Source organism: Anabas testudineus, chromosome 13 (assembly GCF_900324465.2).
Source record: "Anabas testudineus chromosome 13, fAnaTes1.2, whole genome shotgun sequence".
NCBI lineage: Eukaryota > Metazoa > Chordata > Actinopteri > Anabantiformes > Anabantidae > Anabas > Anabas testudineus.
In genome coordinates this window covers 23,989,927-24,010,987 of record NC_046622.1, presented here as the reverse complement: position 1 = coordinate 24,010,987, position 21,061 = coordinate 23,989,927, and the positions used below count along the sequence as shown (strand labels likewise).

Sequence of the window (21,061 nt, the reverse complement as noted above, 5' to 3'; positions counted from 1 at the left end):
AACACACAGCAAAATAAAAAGTCTATGAGAAGCCAACAAAATGATAACAGTGTTTCAATAAACTGTAAAAGTTATAATCACAACACACTGAAATCTAATACAGTCAAATAATTTAGTTTGAAATATTCCAAAAAGCACCATTAATTGTTTCTATAATATCCTATAATATCTGTCTTTTGAATTGAATTAAAGGTGAAGACATTTTTCATGTACCACCAGTGAAAAACTATATCATCTCAAAATTCACTCTAGCTTTAAGTAGGCAAAAATCAATGCCTGGCACCACTTTTTAAACTTTATAAAGCTTTATAAAAGCTTTATAAAAGCAAACATCCATCCACATTCCATATGTGGAATACATTTTGCATACATTTTGGGAGTTTGGTGTGTCAATGCTTAAAAAGTCCATCCATCCATTATCGTATCCGCTCTTGCTTTTAGGGGTCACAAGAGTGCTGGAGTTTATCCCAGCTGTCATTGCATGAGAGGCGGAGTACACCCTGGATATGTTGCCAGTCTATGAAGACAAACAAACATTCACACTCACATTTACACCTATGGGCAATTTGGAGTCACCAAACCTGAAGAGAACCCACGCAGACACAGAAAGGCACATGGCCGATTTGTGGATTCAAACAAGGGTCCTTCTTGCTGTGAGGCGACAAAATATAAATCAATAAACTCAGTGTGGGCCATTGTCCGTTAATGCAAGGCTTATGAGGAGTTCCTCACAACTGTATAACATTCAAAATAGTCCTCATAAAACAAAGTAAAGAATACGTTTCCAAAAAATGTGTGCTTTTTGTTTAATGCTGTGGCAATAGTTGTTTGGTGTTAAGTTTTTAATAACTTTGTTTGAGCTTTGGGCTTGACAGCATCTCATGGTTCTTATTGGTGGATGGGATTTTGCTGGACGTTGTTGTGGTCACTAACCAAACTTAACACCAGACATGTTTGTCCATACTTGTCATACTTGTCATGTGTAAAACTCCAGATAAAGTTCAACTGAAATATTTCCCCCCTCTTTCTTCAACAATCTGCAAACATCCACTAATAAACCACCACTCTGAGGAAAGTACTGGACACTGATGTCTTCACTGAACTCATTCTGCAAATGTTATTTTTGCTGTATCTCAGGTTAGGGAAAAGTAAAACAAAGTAGGGTTAGGTTTTAGGCCATAGTGGTTACAGTTGCACTCCCTACAACATTTTTGATTACAGTCTACTTAATTAAAAACATGAATTTCATGCTGTGACAGACCATGAACTCTGGTCACCACCCCATCAACCACAGCCTTACTATCTACCTTATTACACAGAGTACACAGTACACCCTGTGAATACTGGCACTGGACACTTCATCAGGACATCAGGCTGGCAAAATTAGTACACAGTATAGAGTAACACTGTGTATTGTGGATCTGGGACACAACTATATAAACTTTCCCTTTGCCACAGCAGCATTCAAATGCTTGCTGTGCAATAATGTCTACACTTAATATTGGCTCTGTAAAATATCTATGTTTCCACCTTTATGTTGGGTGTGCATGTTTCACAAATATACCAAAGTTATAGAAAAGTGTCACTCTCATAGCCAGGACTTCTTAGTCCGTCCCAGCCTGGCCATGTTGGCAAGCTTGACCTTCACTTTGTCTCTACTCTCCGGGGTTCTCTTGGAGGTGCATTCCACAGTTGAGTCTGTCTCAAAGGAGATAGCTGGGGCATGGGTGAGCAGACCTCTGGTTTTCTCTGGAGCCATGGCTGCTGGGGTTTGCAGAACTAGCTGGCCCCTCAGAGAATGCCTGAGTTGCAGCAGGAGGGGGTTGGAGTTTGAGTACAGTTTGACAGTGTCCCTCTCCTGACTGCAGCAGGTGGAGCAGGCTGAGCAGAGGATGCGGAATATGTAGACCCAGCCCAGGTAGTGGAGCTCTGCGATGTTGAGCACAAAGCAGCCCAGGCTGATGCTAAACATGAAGTTTAGAAAGATGGTTTTCTCAGTGGCACGTGACACAAAGCAGTCTGTGCGAGTAGGGCAAGGGTACGTCTCACAGCGGTACAGGTGGGGCACCTCGAAACCAAACAAGAAGTACTGACCCACCAGAAAGGTGATCTCCATGACAGATCGTAGTAATACATGGAGGATGTAGATGAACAAAACTTGATTGGACTGCTGGGTGGGGTCCTCTCCTAGCTCACCATAATCCTCCTCCAGAAAGCTTTGTTCTACTCCATCCTGCTCCCTCAGGTTCCACTCCTCGCTGTAATGAGGGCAGTAGGTGGGTATGCCGACCCTCAGGGGCTCCATGCCATCCTTTTCTGTGTACCCACATTTTTGTCTTGGAGGCCTTTGGCCCACCACCTGGGCTTTTTGTCCATCCAGCTTCTCGTCCTTTGCAATTTTATGCATTACAAAAACTATATAGAAGATGGATGGGGTGGAGACCAGCACTATTTGGAAGACCCAGAACCGTAGATGTGAAACAGGAGCGAAAGTGTCATAACAGACGTTGTTGCATCCAGGCTGTTGGGTGTTACAGGTAAACTTGGACTGCTCGTCGCTGTAGACGGCATCGCCCACCAAGGCCACCAGCAGGATACGGAAAATGAGCAACATGGTGAGCCAGATCTTGCCTATCACTGTAGAGTGGTTCTGGACCTCAGACAGGAAGCGACCAAGAATGGACCAGTCACCCATGGCTTGACCTTAGAGAAAGTAAATTTAAGTCATCAAATCAACCAATGATAATATTGGTGAAACTATTTCTAACAACAAAATAAAGTCAAGATCAATGTGATTTAAGTCTTTCTGAGAAATGTTTTAGTGTCTTCTGTCTTACTGACACTGTTATGACATTTAAATAACTGATTTAGGGACATATTATGTAGTGGAAGTTATGAATATGCTTTATCTGCCTTTTGCAGCACAGATGAAATATTGTGCTGGTATAATGGAACAATGTTGCTCTAAATATTACACCATTTTAAACTACATCCATGTTACACAACACAACACTGGTGTGTCATCATTGTTGTGTAACACTGATATGTACTACACCTTATATAGACAGATGCTTATGTACGTGCTGATCTTCTTTGCGACATGAAAAGCTGACACCAGTAAATGATAAATCACAAAATCATGACATGGAAGCTAAATTAAACAGACAGGTAAATACAATTACAGTTAGGCAACCAGAAAACAAAGAAGGCTCATCACCTCAGGCATTGATCTATGTATGTATGTTTGTGTATATGTATGTGTGTGTATTTGTATGTATGTATATGTGTGTGTGTTTATGTATATATTTATTTATTTATTTATGCTAGGAAACTGCTTTATGGAACACATTTCAATACACTTTTCATACATTTGACAGCGCTTCATGGTAACATCCTACTGTTAATAGTTATACATTCGATTAGCCAACAGTTTAGAGAAGAAAAATATAACGTACATGCTCTACGTTCATACATTGTGCAGTACTGGCTGGCAAAACTGATGTTTGGGAAAAATGATGTTAGCAAACGTTTTCTGTGTAATTAAAACAGGAAAGTGTTACACCACAGCTCACAAACCCTATCATTAATGTGATGTCAAATGCACTTTTCTGTTATGAACAAGCAATTGTTTCACTGTATGATTTGGAATAAAGCATTGCTGCGGCTTATAACAGGTACACTGGAGGAGGTAACAAACGTACTGTTGTTATACTGTTGTCTATGTAGACAGTTAAGGCATGTAGGTAGGCTACGCATTATTATTGCAGTTTACACAGTAACAAGGGGGTATGTGGACTGTAATATGATGCTGTTTGCTGATTTTGTTCTGTAGTCCTCTTTAATTCTACACTAAAAAAATAATTTCACCAAACACCAGCACTACATACTGTAGATACTCAGTGTTCACAAAAAATACTACATACCACAAGCCTAGACCATACTTTCTTTCTTTTCAGCCATCACATTTTGAATTAGGAACCAGCCAGTATATTGTATGATGTTAATTAAAGGCTGTAACATATATGAATGATATAAGAATTTCAAATTATTCGTTTTGAAAACATTAAGTTGACCTTAATGATGACTTATTGAACTAAATGCCCATATTGCTGAGTAAGCACTACTTCTAATGTGCATGTATGAATGTGAGTGAATTTGTCATTTACTTTATCAGGCACAGTTAAACATAACTAAATATCTACTTTGTCATTTTCAGTACAGGCCTCAAAGAAAACGTACAGCATGTAGAAATAAACTGTCACAGAATGCAATTCAAACTCACCTTAATGTAACCTTCAACTTTCCAGAATAAATCTCTATGTCGTAGCTTTTGCCATGCAGTTTGCATGGCTATTTTTAATGTTCAATCGTTGATGAAATTAATCCTGTTGAGCGTGGCCAGGGAGAATTGGCTGACCGCACATATTGAGCCAGTCTATCTGAAACCGGCATTGTGCTGTGCGGCTACAAAGGCCGGCAATGTACAGTGCAACAAAGATTTCAAAACACAATGGGGGGGGGTTCCTTTTCTGAACAGCCGGGAACAGTCAAACAAAAAGCATATGGAACCAGCTCGAAAGAGGACACAATGCAGGTTTATGCAAAGGTTCTGTATTCAGCCAGCACGAAAAGTACAAGTTAGAGACAAATTTATCGTTCTGTACTTTTTTTTCCCTCAGATGATGCTTCAAACCTTTTCAAATTGGAAACACAGGGCAATGACAGCAGGTTTCAGCTGGAGCCTTTGTAGTTTCCCATCCAATCAACCTACAGGGCTGAGTTGAAGAAAATCAGGATTTCAGTTTCATCTACAAGCAAGTCCCATAATGTGTAAATAATAATATAAGATTAGTAGGACAGAGTAAGACATAAGAGTCAGTCAAAAGAACAGTGTGTGTCCCCTGGACGCAGTCTTTTATTAGTAAGTTGGTTGCAGACATGTTGCCAGTCCAATTTGAGAAGCAGTAATCTTAGTTACTTTAATGATCATTGCACCTGCTCTATTGCACCACCTGCAGTACATGCAGGAGCTAATGCAGAGAAGCCTTGTGCAGTTTGCTCTAAGTTGAAATTCAGCTGTTACTGTATGCAGACTGGATGAAAGGCTGGGCTGGCTTCAACACATGTCAGCCAGATGTGAAAAACACCAGTCAAACTGACTGAAATTAGTGTTCTGAGTAGACTGTCACTTCTACATTATGTTTCACAGATCTGCTCTTTGTGGGTGTTCTTATACCCTTCTTTCAGTTGAATGCTCTGTAAAGCAGCTCAGTGAACTTTCTTCTGAGGACAGGTATCAGTTTTATTTTCTGTACACACGGGTACCAAACATGGCCCCATTATACGAGACAGCTGCCACCCTGCTGCTCATTGTGGCACGTTGCAGATGCACAGTTAAAAGTTAGTGGGTGCTCATTTCTTGTGAAATTTCAAACTGTGGACGAAGGACAATTAATTTCGATAGTTGCAGCCCTGTAATTAAATGTGCACGTGAAAAACCTAGAGAACATTTAATCCAGGTGCCAGCTGAGAGACAGTGTAGAGACATAGACATTTAAACCATGCATCATAATTATGCTTGAACAAACAAGAAACAGATTTGTTAGAGGCTCTAGGTTATATTTATATTAAAAAGCTGTGTCGGACAAAAAGTAACTTGTAAGTAAAACTATCGAGTAAATGTAGTGGAGTAGTAACTGCAATATTTTCCTCAGATTTGTAATAGAGTAAATGTAAAAGTAACATTAAATTAAACAAATCTCCTTAAAGTACAAGTAAAAGACGTTACTTGAGTAACTGTACTTAGTACTTACTTTTTTTGCACACAGATAAAACTGGATTTATTGAATTTTTATTCGTTAATCAATAAATAGAAAATAAGTTTCATCTTATTTAAATGCATCTTAAAACAGATTCGATCACATGTTCACCATCTGTTAGTACAGAATGAGATTCTGTGATTGGAACATGTTTCTATTTCATTCTTTTACGAACACATGCTTACGTAATTCACTACATTCATCAGCACGCACATCCTAAATATATTTTTTTTTTTTTTCCTGACAGTAGTTTCTCTTGGGAAAGTTTTTTGTTACAGAAAGGTACAAATCAAGCTCCATTTCTCGCGAAGTACAGAGGTCCTAAAAAAAAAAAAAGTCCAGTGGACTTGGTTCAGCCCTGGGGGTTACAGGAAGTTGTAGCTGCCATGTTTAGCTGCTTTGTTGTAGATTCCTTGTAGGTTTCCTGCAGATTTTAGTCCAAGTGTTGCAATGGAACCGAGCTGGAGTACGTTTTTATTTCAAGTAAGTGGTACCGTACAGCAATAGTCCGAGAAACTGCATGAACGTTTTCGAAATGGCGTAAAGGCTGCTGGGCTGCTATTTTATATCACTTTCTGAAATGAGTAAGAGTTAGCCAAGCAAAACAAAGGTGTTAGCTTTAGCCTGTTTGTTAGCTGCGCTGTGTGGGCTGCTGTAGCAAACTGCTAACCAGCTTTATCGAACCAGACACCTCCGGCTGTGTCCGGTGTACGAAAACTGTTCAAGGTCTTGATATTAATGATATGATGTTATCTTTGTGTCGCATCGTAATGCTGGGTTTTATCTCAATACGCACCAAAACTACTACGAAGCTAATTTCTGGTGCCGCTGGTGTTGATGCGCGCGCGCGCTAGCAAATTAGCTAGTGGGTCGAGCTATTGCTATTGCATGGGTATGCTAAGCTAATCGGCTAACGGGGGGGGGGGTACTCCTCTTGTATGCACCACAGCAATCCTCGCCACAGTGCAGATCACGATAATTCAGCTGCAGTGATTTGTTGTAGGTTGTATTTGTAATTCTGTTGACGAAGCAAGAAAACTAGTGGGCCATACGAACGTCAACATTACGCCAGACAGCCGTCCGGTAATCAGAAGTTAGCTAACGCTAACGCCGTAACATTTCGTTTACCCCATCCAGCACGCGGACAGCGGCGATTAAAGCAGACATAAGTATCAAAACTTAGTTTTACCAGAGAGCCACAGATCTCAAACCCACTCAGACGATATGAGAAACCTTCTGTCACCAATTATACAACACTTAAAGCTCCACGTAACTTTCAAGTGTAATGTGGCCTTGTGTGTGGTAAATAAAAGTAATAACGGTGTGCTCTGTGTAACTTGTCGTGTTAACTGGACCAAACGTGGGACAGTCCTGACTAGATTGAGACGCAGGACACAGGACAACGTTAGCTCCTGTCCAGCGTTACATTATGACCCGGGGTGTGGAGCTAACCCTGTGTCATGTATTCCTGGAGGTGAGATGGAAAGTGAAGGGCTGCTAAGAGCACTGTTTAATATGTGAGACACCACTGCAGATGTTAAGGAACATCTTAAATCATGCATTGTTCATTCCACAAATTTGTCTTTTAAAATAGCGTGTGTTAATGCAGATTTGGTCCTGCTTAATAATATAGATTGTAATACTATTACAGCCATTGTACATGCATACATCAGGAGCTTTTTGGTAATGGTTAAGTTTGTATTATTCTTGAGTTAAAGGTTTTCCGGTCTTCAGTTTTTTTTATTACATTTTACTGACAAAACCCAACTACGTTTTGCTGCTAGAAAATATGATACTGTGAGATCAAACCAGAATGTATATTGCATCATAATGGTGTGAATAGTTTTTGATTCTCACTTTAAGTTATCTTCTGAGAAGTGAATTCCTGCAAATTATGGGAAGTAATTTTCCTTTTATTGGTGAATAGTCATATAACTGGGTTGTATTATATTCTGTTTTGTTAGTTTGTTTCGCTTTTATTCTAGTATGCTATGTTGTATGACCGTAAATAGCAAATTCCTTAAGAACCTCATCAGTGCAGGTTATGAAGGGTTGTTTCATTGCCGCAGTGATGAACAGACCTCTCCGCCAGAGTCATTAAATTGATCCATAATCATTGCAGAGTGCACTGTATTAATTAAAATACTCTCAATTGGTTCAGTGACTTGTTCAAAACTTAACATCTAACTGAACTTCATTGTTGCTTTTTTTGTTTGTTGGTGATGCAGTTATTGGCATTAATGACTAATAACTAGTTTTTTCAGCCTGATCACATTTGTAATTTATTAGATGTGCTGGTTCAGAGCTGTTGTTGTAAGGTGACTTTGGAAAGGGCTCTTTGATTCTGAGAAAACAGTGAAACATTTTGAGGGTTAAAAAAAGAAAAAGAGAGGGAAAAGATTTATTGAAATATAAATTCTTAAAATCCTAAGCTTTGCAATTTCACTTTTTCTCAGCAAACTTGATACATCTGCTACAAATGTTATATCCATGCAGCTGTTATGTTTTGTAAACCAACGGCTACATGATGTTTATATTGTCTGTTCTGTGGAAAGTGAGTTGTTATAATCTCGGCATAATGCTCATTTTAAGTTTTTGTATCATAGATGCTGCTGTTAAATAAGATGCATTGAGTGATGACAGTACATCAGACTTGGACGTTGCAGTAGATGAATGTAGAGATCGAATCTATTAGAGGGACGGACTGAAAAAGGACTTTGCACACTTATCTTAACTCTCGCTCTGTATTTGTTGTAGAGATATGATCTGTGAGATGTGAGTCTGTGGAAATCGACTGAACTGTGTATGGATGCTACTTTATTCAGTATGTCTATGCCAGGGAGCTGAAGTAGCTAACAGCTGTCTGCAAATATCAGGTCATGTCAACACAAACTGAGGATGAGTTAGTGAACAGAGTTTCAGTTTCTGCACTGTACTCAAACTGATCATTAAAGTGAAAGTCTCTACTTAGTTGAAGCTTCTACTGCTGATACTTCAGATGTAGGTGAATGTAATGATGATACTCTTTTAAGTGTTGCACAAACTTTATTTTTCTTCCTGTTCTGCACATGTAGGCATACAAAAATAGATGAGCAGATGTATCATGTTTTGGTTGTTTGGTCTGTGCCAAGGACAATACACTTATGGTCAACAGTTTAATAACCTGGAAGAGTGTGCAGTGATGTGCACATTTAGATTTTTGCAGTTTTGCACAAAAGTGTGTCCAAAAATTTTTGAAAAGAACTGAATGACACAGTTATCTGATGTAACTGGATCTAAATACATGAACTGTGGACATTTTGAATCAAAATCAAATTGGAAGATACTGATGTTATTAACAGGGCCTTAATACACTGTGGCCAAACTGCAAAGTTTCACGTTTTCTCTATTGGTGTGTTCATGGTTTGTTTGAATTATATCATACATTATATCACTTTTGTTGTCATTTCAGACTTTCTGGCATTTGTCTTGGGAACCCATCTAATTTTATCATTAAACTATACATTACTTTTAACTCTGTCATATTGAAATGTTCAGACAGTTGATCTAATGAGAAGACACAGGTTCGCTGGCCCTAGACATTCACAGCAGTTGATTTCATGAAGCTTCATTTGCTACGGTATTTGACACACTAGCAAGGATCAAGCATGTGCGTAGGCTGCTACTTCACTCCCCTGCTGAAGTGGGGCAGCTGTTAATAGTCAGTATTTATCACAGTTTGGTTTAACGGTAGACATGACTAGAATACCTGGAGCTGGTGTGTAAGAGACAATAGACTACAGAGCCTACAATTCAGGTTCCATATTGTTCATTTCTTGTGATGAAGCATCAAATGTATACTATTGGCCTGATTTGGTTGTGGTGGAGTTTAAAGGAAGTTGCTATCAGACTTCAGTATTCTCAGTCATGTTGCATTTCATAACTAAACTCCTTAACAAGACATTTTTTAGAGTTAAGATGGAAAAAACGTTGAAAAACTACAACATAGTTAATCATTATTTTTATTTTCACTATTGTCATTTAAAAATTTAAAACTTACATAATCAATTCAGTCAGTTGAAAGGCCTTAGTGAGACTGATTTGTACAAATAACATTCTATCAAATGTGTCTCTGGTGTTGTGAATCTATACACTTCATCGCATTGAAAAAACAAAGGCAGAGTTAGTTTTTATTTGTACTGTTTCTTCTTGCTCATTTCCAAGCTTCTCTTTTTTTCAGTAGTATTTATCTTGGAAGGGACCTCACCCTTCACAGCAGATTTGTATCAAATTCATCAGAGCAGCGTGATAGAACAGCAGGCTGCTCTCCCTCTTTTTGCTGAGAAAGAGAGATACACATACGCTAGAAGAAATGCTAATTGCAGTAATGATTGTTGTTCAAGTACTGCTACAGTGTGGCGGATATAAAAGCGAGTCGACAAACTGTGACGGCCCCCAGCTCTCTCCAACACATTAAAGCACATAGCGTGGCCGCCTGCACTAAGTAGAAACGTGGCCGGCAGCTGAACGGAGAGACCCCGCCCCCCTCAAAGGCCATAAGTGCATCAGCACTTGGATTTGTGTTGTCCATAAAAGAACACAGTGGGGAAAAAAAGCAGCACTTAGGAACCTGGCCCCCTTAGACCACATCCCCCCTCCTGCCTGACCGGGTTGGGATGCTTGGCTGAACCTGAAAGGCCATGGGTCAGGTCTATAACCTTGCCCAGTGGTTATTACAGACAAGAACAAGGCTGTCTCAATCGCTGTGTTTCTAGGCTGACATGATGTAAAGTTGCTAGTTACAATGTGAATCTTTGCTTTCACCCTGACCAAAATATTCATACAAGCCCCCACCATCCTGTTCCACTGGGAATCTGCCATGACCAATCAGACAATGCCTGCCAGCAGCTGCAGACTTAAGATGTTCTCCGTACACGTTTTTTTTTTTTAAACTGCTCTTGCGTCACATTTTTTTTGTGTCTGGATTAACGTTATTCAGGGGCACATTTTAATTCTTTGTGTACATCTTTTTTTTTTGTTTGTTTCAGATTTTAATTTGCATGATTTTTAAAAATTATGTGTCTGTCTCCTGAACACCTGCTTGACTATCCGTGCTTAATCAGGTTTAATAGCCATTTATTGTGGAAGGGTGAATGGAGTATGCTGAATTTTTTAAAGAACTGGTTCCGTCATTTGAGACATAAATTCCTTTTTCTTCAAATGTATGTATTTCAGATTTTTATAAAGACATACATGTCAAGCTACAGACTTAAGTGACCTTTTTATAATTCACTCCAGATTAAATAGCAGTCCTTGAGAAGTTACAACTTGCTTCCACTTTCAGATATCAGACTTAGACTGATATCTTGGTTGATTATTTTCTCCTCAAGAAACACCATTCATACCTCACCCATCCCCTTTGCCCATTTGGATTTATTAGCACATTCTAGCAGAGGTTGTCTGTTGGTTTTCTGTTGCAGACCAGTCTTGTCCCTGCTCACTGAACTGGGTATTAGAGGGCTGAGCCTAAAGCAGGCAGTGAAAAACATACCAGACTGTGCAGCTAGTTCCAGTAACTGGCTTTGAGTTAGAAGAAAGGCAAATGACCGGGGCAAAGATAATACAGAACTTGAAGTGTGAACTTAAGATGCTCCAAACTCTAGTGTGTGACATGTTGCTTGTTTTGATGAGAGTGAAGACCTTGGCTGTTTTTATCGGTGGATTGCCAAGATGCTGTATAAATAAAAATACTTTTTGTTTACACAGCGTATCAGGCAGCATGATGTTACTATGTTAGTTAGGTAGATGTAAACTCCAGTGCTAGTTATGATGCAATTTTTGCATCATAGTCAAACTGTGTTGCTGCAAATTCAAGCACCTTTGTACAAAAAGCATATATTTGATAGAGAATTCTTATTTGCAGATATAGAACAGCCAATATTCTTTTTCTGAGAATTACAAATTGTATAATAATGATAGTCATAAATAATGACTATCTGATCTTATTATCAGACTCGTTTGGAAGTTTTTCAAGATTTTATTATGGGCATAGGCTGATACCCACTCTGGCTCCCACTGAGAGGTCAAAACATTATTTCATATGAATAATGGGCTTCTATAAATGCTAACCCAATGTTTTATTTTTTGTGCCACATATTGTTTTGTATGTCTGTGGTAATTGTAGGAAACCAAGATGTCTCTGCTGAGCTGATGATTAATATATGACACTCCATAGCACACTATGCTTTAAAGATTTGTATAAACATGATTCACATGGCTGTGTCTTCTCTCATTACAGCAGGCTAATGAGGCTCTGCATCACCAGCACCAAGTAGCTGGGAACAGCCTATTGCCTTTGCTCAATTCTGGAACAGAGCCACCTGATCAGAAACCAGTGCTCCCCATTCCCTTGGACCAGAAACCCCCTGTCAGTGCTGCAGAACTTCTTAAAGACAATGTGGCCAGTGGGACTGGGGGTGGGGGAGGTGGTGGGCCTCCAGTCGCTGTGGTCAAAAAGGAGCCTAAATCAAAGACGCCTTTCATCTGTGGCTACTGCAACAAGGCTTTCCGGGACAGCTACCACCTGCGGCGGCACGAGTCTTGCCACACTGGCATTAAGATGGTTTCACGGCCTAAGAAGACACAAACAGCCCCCACCATGGTGCCACTCATATCCACTGTCCCCCGTGAGAATAACGGAAACCCTTCGTACATTACTACTGTAGCTGGTATTCTCACTACAGCCACCACGTCAACATCCACAGGCACTAGCATAATGACCCCGATGCAACACCAACAGCAGCAGAGTATTCCTAAGAAGCCCCCCAAACCAGTGAAAAAGAATCACGGCTGTGACATGTGTGGTAAGGCTTTCAGAGATGTGTATCACCTCAACCGCCACAAGCTGTCACACTCTGACGAGAAGCCATTTGAGTGTCCCATCTGCCAGCAGAGGTTTAAGAGGAAGGATCGCATGACATACCACGTCCGCTCTCATGATGGTGGAGTTCACAAGCCTTATATTTGTTCAGTCTGTGGCAAGGGCTTCTCCAGGTATATAGACCACATTTCTAAATTTTCTTGAATGGTTAAAGTCAAATTTAAGAAGTCTGTCATTTTTCAGAGATGATAATGATTAGTAAACCTTAATATTTGATGTGTCTCATTATAGCTATTGGGAATATTCAAACTAAATTTCTATTCAACTATAGTATCCTGATAATAACAGTATATATCAATATAGTATTGTACCCTGATACTTAAGAATTATTTTGTCTTAATAGTTCTCCTAAGTTTGCTACTTTGAAGTTAGCTTTGCACACCATAGGCATAGAGGAACAGCTGGTTTGTCACATTCCTGCAAGTTGGTGTTCTGCTTGTTCAACAGCTGTTTGATATATTGCATGTCTCTTATACTAAGAAGGTTAGGTAAAGGTAAGGTTAACAAGCATTGCAGTAGGTAAATTATAACCTTCCTTCTGCTCCACTCCACCACTCTGTGATTGCTTCTCTACAGAGCAAGGGGAGATAAATAGATTCTGGTTAAGATCTGTAATTGTAAAAGACACATTTTATTATTATGTTTATGTCAGCATGGATCCAATTTATTTTCACAAGCTACTTGATGTAAATACTAAAAGTTGTTAGTCGAAGTTATTAGAGTACTGTAGTATTTTAAGGTAGAGCTTCATCTCTCGCTGGTTTAAGTACAGACTTCAGCTTGCAGAGAGCACTTAATGCTAAACTAAGTCATCAGCTCCGGAGTGCAAAAAAAGTAAGGCGAACAGTAATGCAACTTTAGCAGTTTGAACTGGAAGAAACTCAAAGAAAGGAGAGGATTTTAGTTGACATAATTTAAACTAAACAAATACTCTAAAAGATTTGACATGCTTAAACTGCTTAATATTTGTCAACCAAGCATCTCTGCCAACTCACAATACAGAGGATAGGAGTATATTTAAAGAAATTTACTACTTTTTTAATTTAATGCCAAAATAGATGTTCAGTCTGTATCAAATGCTCTTTTCTGTGGTTTCTTGGCCCCGGACTAGGGCTGGGCGATAAAACGATAAAGATATATACTGCCAAATATCTTTTGTTTAATAGAATTTTTAGACATTGTCTAGTTAACTGTGACACAAAAAGCCAGTGATAATTGACATAGCGCTGCACAAACCAATGGCCGGAAAGGTTACAGCCATGTTAGGTGAACACAGTGTGGAGAAATTCTGGCTAATGACAGTCCAACCGAGAAGCAGATGTGTGTCCACTGCAAACTGTGTCAAAAGCAAGTTACCACAGAAACAGGTGATACCAATAATATGAAGCAGTACCATCCTTTAGTACATGCACAATGCAAGACTTTACAGTCCTAGACCCAAGCAAGTGAGGGTGGTTAAACAAGCAGTGTGATGCTAACACAACAACAGACCTGATAGTGTCCGCTTTCGACCTCCATGTCTTTACAACAAAAACAACTAGACAGTGATATCACACATGTAATAGCCTACTCTACTGCAAAAGACAGATTACCAGCAAGATAAATCTGTCAAAAGTGACAGATTTAAGCACCTTCACATCTCACTTAGGAGTAAAAGGGAAGCTTTAAGCTTGATAAAAAAAAAAATAATGATTTGACTTATATTCAGGTATATATCTATATAGACTGACTGAAAACAATTATTGTGTCAACATTTTTTTTCCATATCGCCCAGCCCTACCCCTGAACTAATCTATTAGCTGAATACAATGATGCTGCATGTATAGCTAAAACTGAGGATTTCTACCTTGTCTTTATTTTATCTTGCAGACCTGATCACCTAAGCTGTCACGTCAAGCATGTTCATTCCTCAGAAAGGCCATTTAAGTGCCAAGTAACGGTAAGAGTCATGAATCAGTTTACCCTCTGCATATTCCGTTCATGTTTCCGCTAGGTTTAGACTTATGTAATCATTGATACCCACAACAACTCCACTGAGAACTGTAAAGACTAGAGCAGATTAGACAACATTACATTTTAACTGCCTGTTTATGCAGCCTGTCAAATGTTCTCCACATAAAGTAATAACATTAGAGGTTCCTCCTGGCTACTTGTCGAGCTGTCGTTGGACAAGCCACCAGAACCCTGTTCCAGCGCCGATATGTACTGTCTGGCAGCTGTCCAACTACAATTTCCCCAAGGCGATCAATAAAATATGTCATTATTAGCAGCCACCCATACGTCACCCTATTCACTGTATGCCTTAGTGTTACTATTTCTGCATAATTCAGATAACTAAATTAACAGTACAGAGTTCTGCTCAGTGGATACAATTTATGCAAGCAATATTAATAACTCTTAGTTTGTCAGAATTTGTAGCATACCATGAGTTGGACTTGGTTTGGACCCCCAAAAAAGAAAATAACAGTGCAGCATGGGCTTGAAAAGCATTACCCACATTTTGTTTTTTCTATCACAGTACATTAATGCAAGAATTCCAGTCAAGTTCAAATCAGGGAAAGAAGAGAATAATCACTGTTTACTGGTTTTCTTTCTCAGGCTTGTACCTCTGCCTTTGCTACCAAAGACCGTCTGCGCTCCCATATGATCAGGCACGAAGGCAAAGTGACCTGCAACATCTGTGGCAAAATGCTTAGTGCTGCCTACATCACAAGTCACCTCAAGACACACGGCCAGGCCAGCTTCAACAACCCATGTAACAATAAAGGTAGGCCACATATCTCCTTTCTACTTAAAGTCCAACCATTGCCACTCTTCAAGTTAACACTTCAGCAGGAGCAACGTTTAAAGTGATGGAAACACCCCAGCCACACTTCTAAACTTCCAAATGCCTTAAAGCTATTAAATACATAATTTATCAACATACTGTTATGGCTTTTCTATCGATAACCTTGACCCTCCAGTTCTATAATGAACATACACATTTGAAAGAAGACATAGATCGATACTGAGGCAGGATATCTCCCAGCTGTACAAACTTGAATGACTGTCTTTCACTGGGGTATAGTTACTATTTCTCTTGTGCTTACTGGCATTCAGTTCATCTGAAAGAAGCTGCAGTTAGAACCATTTTACACTTAGATTACAGCACACTCTAACAACACAACCTAACAAGGACTATGTTTATTTTGACCACTAGATCGTGCAAAATACATTAAAACATGTAAATGTCCTATTTTTTTCAGTACTAATTAGTTAGTTTTTAAATGTTGTCTTGTGTTTGCTCCTCTCTTAGGATTGGCTGTTGATGCTTACTTGCCAAACAGCATGTGTTTGGTTTTGTTTGTCTAAAATGATCTGAAACAAGTTCCCCACAATGGGCTTTTTATTGTCACTGAGGTTGGCGATGTGGTCCTTAAAGGGAGAGATGTATTAAATATGATTAATTCAAAGAGCAACAGTTAATTTTGGTTTGTTTTGGTTAATGTGTGTGGTAACATCTCCTTTTGAAGTGTTTAAAGCACTTCAAAAGGGGGTGTTTAAGACTGCAGCTCGTGTTCTACAGTTTAGTAATACTAAGCACTAAATAGAAACCTGAATGCACATTCTTCTTTAGTTTTTGTTTTTCTGACCCGAATAGAAGCCATGAAGATACAGTAAATGTGTAGAATGTAAGACCCACCATCTCCAGCCCACATACACAACTGTTGAAACTCCCAGATGGTAGCACTGCTGCCTTGTGCTCTTATAACCCGATATGTGTCTGTATTTCTGAATAGGCATAAGTGACTGGCAGTGGAACCACTCAGGGCCAAGAAAAGGTAATCCAGTAGCTAGTAGCAGAAACCCCTTAACACTCAATTGTAACGTCACAAGTGGCCAGTTGTCCTTGAAGTTGTACCATGTCACTCGAGTACAGAAGCATTTCTTTTCTCTGAGGACTGGTGTAATTAAGCTTCTCCTGTTCTGAACACACAGTTTTGCTAATGTTAGGTTAAATTTCATGAAGCAGGATCAGTAGATGATTTAAATTAACCACAAACTGAACACAGGCTAGATGCACACTACCTGACCTTACAGCAGATGTCATCTTGTACTATCTCTCATTTGTGTCTTGACTTTGACAAGATTTGGTAAATGGGCTTCTTGAACCACTCACTATTCAGAACTACCAATACTAACAGCAGTTCGAGGAATAATTGGCATTCGCCCCCCAAATTGGATCACAGATGAGCTAGCACTTAAGCTAATTTGCCACTGATCCTATGATGTGTTTGCTATGAACCCATCTGAGATTTTCAAATTTTACATATCTACAGTGTGTGTGCATCTGGTCTTAGGCATACACCGATTTTAAGATGTCCTTGATAATGTGTTACTTGGAATTCACACTGAAAGCGAAACATAAGTGGCACATAAGCACTACTGAAGTGATATTTCATCCAATTCACATTGACTCTGACCTCTGTTCAACTCTTTCTCTGTCATGGGAACAGTGGTCTGTTTCTGTCTGTCAGAAACAAACTGCCTTCACCAGACTTACTGACAACAGAAATCTACTGGACCAGCATAGTTTTCATGTTGGTTCAGCAGAAAGACATCAGCCAGATTTTTATGACAACTAGATTTGTTCATTTCATTGATTTTATTTTTTCTTCCCTAATCTGCTGCAGAGTGTGGGGAAATTAGAACCACCAATCTCATTGTGAAACAGAGCCCCATCAGTTATCAGACAGATGGATAAAATATCTGCAACAACATAAAAAGTCTAAAAGATGCGCGAGTGACGCTTTCTGTGTGAATTTTAAATGAAAACAAATAGACAGTTAGCTGGTTAGTCTATTGATCCTGCTTTTTGAATTTACCCCTCAGGTGAGTTGACGGTAGGAGAGATTTTAAATAACTCCTTCCAAGTCCTAATTGACAACTCTCACAAAGGTAGGTTTCTTCAACAATATTATCACAGTTGACATTATGTATTAATAATATATTGACATTTTCAGTGACGCAGCTTAACAGCCAAGGAACTCACAGGCTGTTGGCTTTCCTTGTTTTGGAGAGGTGTATATTTCTGCAAGGTCAACCAGCCCTAATCTCTGTCTTCTCTTCTTTTTTTACTTTTATATTATTTTAAACACAGATGCCAACAGTGTGCACAACAACTCGGCCACTACGACGCCAGTCACCAACTCGGCAGCCATCACCTCAGCTATGAACCGTGGCGGCAACGCCAGCAATCCTGTTACCATTGCCGCTCAGATGAACATTGCCACCAGCACGGTCAACATCACATCGCCGGTCAATCTGCAGCACCCCGTCACCATCACCGGCCCCGTCAACCTGGCCTCTGTCAACATCCCTACAACAGCGCACATGAATATTGCCCACCCAGTGGCCATCACCACCCCCATGCCCATGAATATCACAGGGCCGCTCAACATTGCCATGAGGCCCATGGAGAGCATGCCTTTTCTATCCCAGGTTCTGCCATCCACTCCTCCTTGGTAGAGCCTTTTAGTCCAAGTAGCAGCTGACAATGTTTTAACTGCCTGATGGATGAGCCTGTCATATCTTCTCTACATATAAAATAGTGATAACTAATAAGATGCAGCCACAGGTAGTAACCAGCGATTGTTACTTACATTGTCATTTTGTTAGTTTTATTTCTGTTTATAAAAGGGAAAAATTAACATGCCCTTAATCATGACAAAGTTTACTGCTATTCATAGTCTCTCCCAGAATAATTTCAGTGAATTACCTAACAAATCAGGTATCAGTAGTACCACGCAGCAAACCTGCTCATACATTTGACATAAAAGTACAGATAAATACCATGGCAAAGTTTAAATAATAAAGAATTATCTCAAAGTATACATTTCAAAGCAGATATCGGTCCACAATAATTGCCCCAAGGGAGATAAAGTATCAGCTATTATTGTTAATATTATATTGCCCAACTTAGTTGTTTGTAGCTGTAAGCTCCTGCTGATACTTTTTGGGGTTTCAGAAAACCCTGTTTAATTTCAAATATATCAAGAGAAGCTGCTTTAAACGCATAGCTGAATGCCACTAACCTTTTTGTAGTGTCCTCATCAGCAGCTGAGTGTTAGACATCACTGTGACAGACATCATGTCATATAATAACAGATGATCATGGTGGGGTGGATTGTAACCCCTTTGTCTGCGCCAAGATAACCACCGCAATCAGTTTCTGTTGATCCAGACAATGATATGTAGTTGCAGCAGGTATAAAGCTCATATTACTTTTGTTAGATTGCTGCCTCCAAGGTTGTGAGTATGTCTTGAGTTCTTATGCTCAGATAGACTGTACCTTTTTACTTCCTGAATTATCTGAATTATGACATTTTTAACTTAATTTTCACATGCTAACACAAGCCCACTGAATACAGATATTCTGTGTAAGCAATATCCATTTTATGCCAAAGATTGTTTCCCAGATGAATTTTTATTTTGGAACCCAAATTAATAAAAAAAAAAAAAAAGTGCAGCAGCTATTTCTCTTCTCCCCTTTAGAGCTATGGGTAGGAGGCTTTTGAGCCAGCACATGAGGTGTTGAGGTTTACAAATGTTGCTACTTATCTAATACGCATTGTATAATTGCAATAATACATAATGTACACATGATGTTGAAATTTGAAATGTGTATATTCATGTTAAATTGCTTTATTATGCGAACAGGTTTCATACACTTTAAAACCTAAATAGTATTTATTTTTTTCACTTTCACATGGTTTCAAATGAGTGGGCAGTTATTATATTGTCAGCTGCTACATGTTCACCCTTATTTTGTTTGTATTTATCCTTTTGTCAAACTCGAGTAGTTTGTTTTACTCCAATAGATAGTTGCGGGCGAGCCGGCGGCAGTGTTGTCAGCTGCTGTTGAAAAGCAGACCCTTTTAAAGCCCTTTCCCTCTTCATTTAGCCACCGAAGGACAGTGAAAGTCTTGTAATAGTGAGCAGTTGAAAATGATCTCCTCAACTGAGCATCTGACTTCAAACATGGGTGATGTGTGATGCTTTACTATACCTTAGGCATTGTTAACAACTCCTGAAACGGAAGTGTATTGCTGGAGTTGTTCTTAAATGCTTCCTCTTAGGGCAAATTTTCTTTCATGTTCTTATTTTTTCTATGGTTATTTTAGTGGACTTATCAGTATTTAATAGTTTATGTATTTTAAAGTTTAAGTACAAAAAAAAGACAGCTTCCATATTTGGAGAGTGAGTGATTTTATGTGGAATTCACTGATGGTTCAGAAGCTGTTTTTGATGCATCAACCATCAGGTCCACCGCCTCCAAGTCTGTATTTTAACATTACTGGAAACCAGTCACTTGTCACTGCTGGATACTCTACACAAGTTTATCTGTGACATCTGTTTAGAAACATTTGTATGTATTTATATCAGGACATGACAGAGGAAGGTACAGCAAAAAGGAAATGTCTCGTACTGAAACAATGTCACCTAGGTTTTGCCCTTAAAATGGCAGTATTATCAAAGGTCAATCTAAAAGTTTGATTACCGAGGACTTTTTAAACTGTAGAGGTCAAGAGAGCTACATGGTGGCTTCTTAGACTCTTTGCTACATAAGCAGTCCCAAAGTTAACTGTAGTGGTATGTTCAGTTGGATAGATTTGTTTACTTTAGCAGGTATAGGATCCCATCACTGTCCGTCAAACTCAGGAAGGTTACTGAGAATAGTCTTTTTGAAAATCCTGTTCATTGATTTACACACTGACCATTTCTTTGTACATACAAAACACTATTTTATTGCCTTTATATTGTGGGAGCGGGAAACCTCTCGGCTTACCACATGCTAGCAATGCAAGAAATCTATCACCACTGATGTGGCCGTCCATCCCGGAGAGGACAGAGAAATGAGCAGAGACTAATGAAAGGATAAGGCTGTTGTCATTTTCTTTTTATCAGCAAATCCCATTAAATGGGTAAAAAACAATTATTTAATCCTAATAACAAGCATCCACTGCTGTAACAACAGCTTGATATTGTGTCACAAGTGCCATAGAACTCCAGTGTTGTCCATAAAAACACATTGTTGTGACAAATCGGTGAAGGTACAGCAGCTGCTCCACACAGTTATACTCTCCAGAGCCTTCAGAGAAACACTGCTCATGTTTCTCTCGCATGTCAAGAAGAACATGCCACACTTTGCTGCAATGTAGATCTTGTTTGTATTTGTATGTAGTTCAATGGTACTGTGTTAGCAATACCAGGCTGCCGTTACACACATCAGACGTGTCAGCAGGGTCAGCTTACTGCTTTGTTGTAGTTTCTTCAGGGAAGT

The 21,061-nt window shown here is 39.3% G+C and overlaps 2 protein-coding genes across 4 annotated transcripts; one reads left to right on the top strand and one right to left on the bottom strand.

Moving 5' to 3' along the window:
- Positions 1–1,588: 1,588 nt before the first annotated feature.
- On the bottom strand, positions 1,589–2,695 carry LOC113173964 (gap junction delta-2 protein). The gene has a single exon (XM_026377575.1). It carries the CDS (start codon positions 2,693–2,695, stop codon positions 1,589–1,591), a length of 1,107 nt encoding a protein of 368 aa, XP_026233360.1.
- A 3,517-nt stretch (positions 2,696–6,212) lies between these two features.
- LOC113169050 (vascular endothelial zinc finger 1) lies at positions 6,213–20,178 on the top strand. 3 transcript variants are annotated; one of them, XM_026370184.1, is made up of 7 exons: positions 6,213–6,302; positions 12,097–12,851; positions 14,608–14,677; positions 15,337–15,505; positions 16,518–16,559; positions 17,611–17,676; positions 17,879–20,178. In XM_026370184.1, exons 1-7 carry the CDS (start codon positions 6,270–6,272, stop codon positions 18,244–18,246), a joined length of 1,503 nt encoding a protein of 500 aa, XP_026225969.1. In that variant the 5' UTR covers positions 6,213–6,269; the 3' UTR covers positions 18,247–20,178. The 3 variants fall into 3 exon arrangements, with proteins under 3 accessions (XP_026225969.1, XP_026225975.1, XP_026225984.1); XM_026370190.1 differs by lacking the exon at positions 17,611–17,676; XM_026370199.1 differs by lacking the exons at positions 16,518–16,559; positions 17,611–17,676.
- The last annotated feature ends 883 nt before the right edge of the window (positions 20,179–21,061 follow it).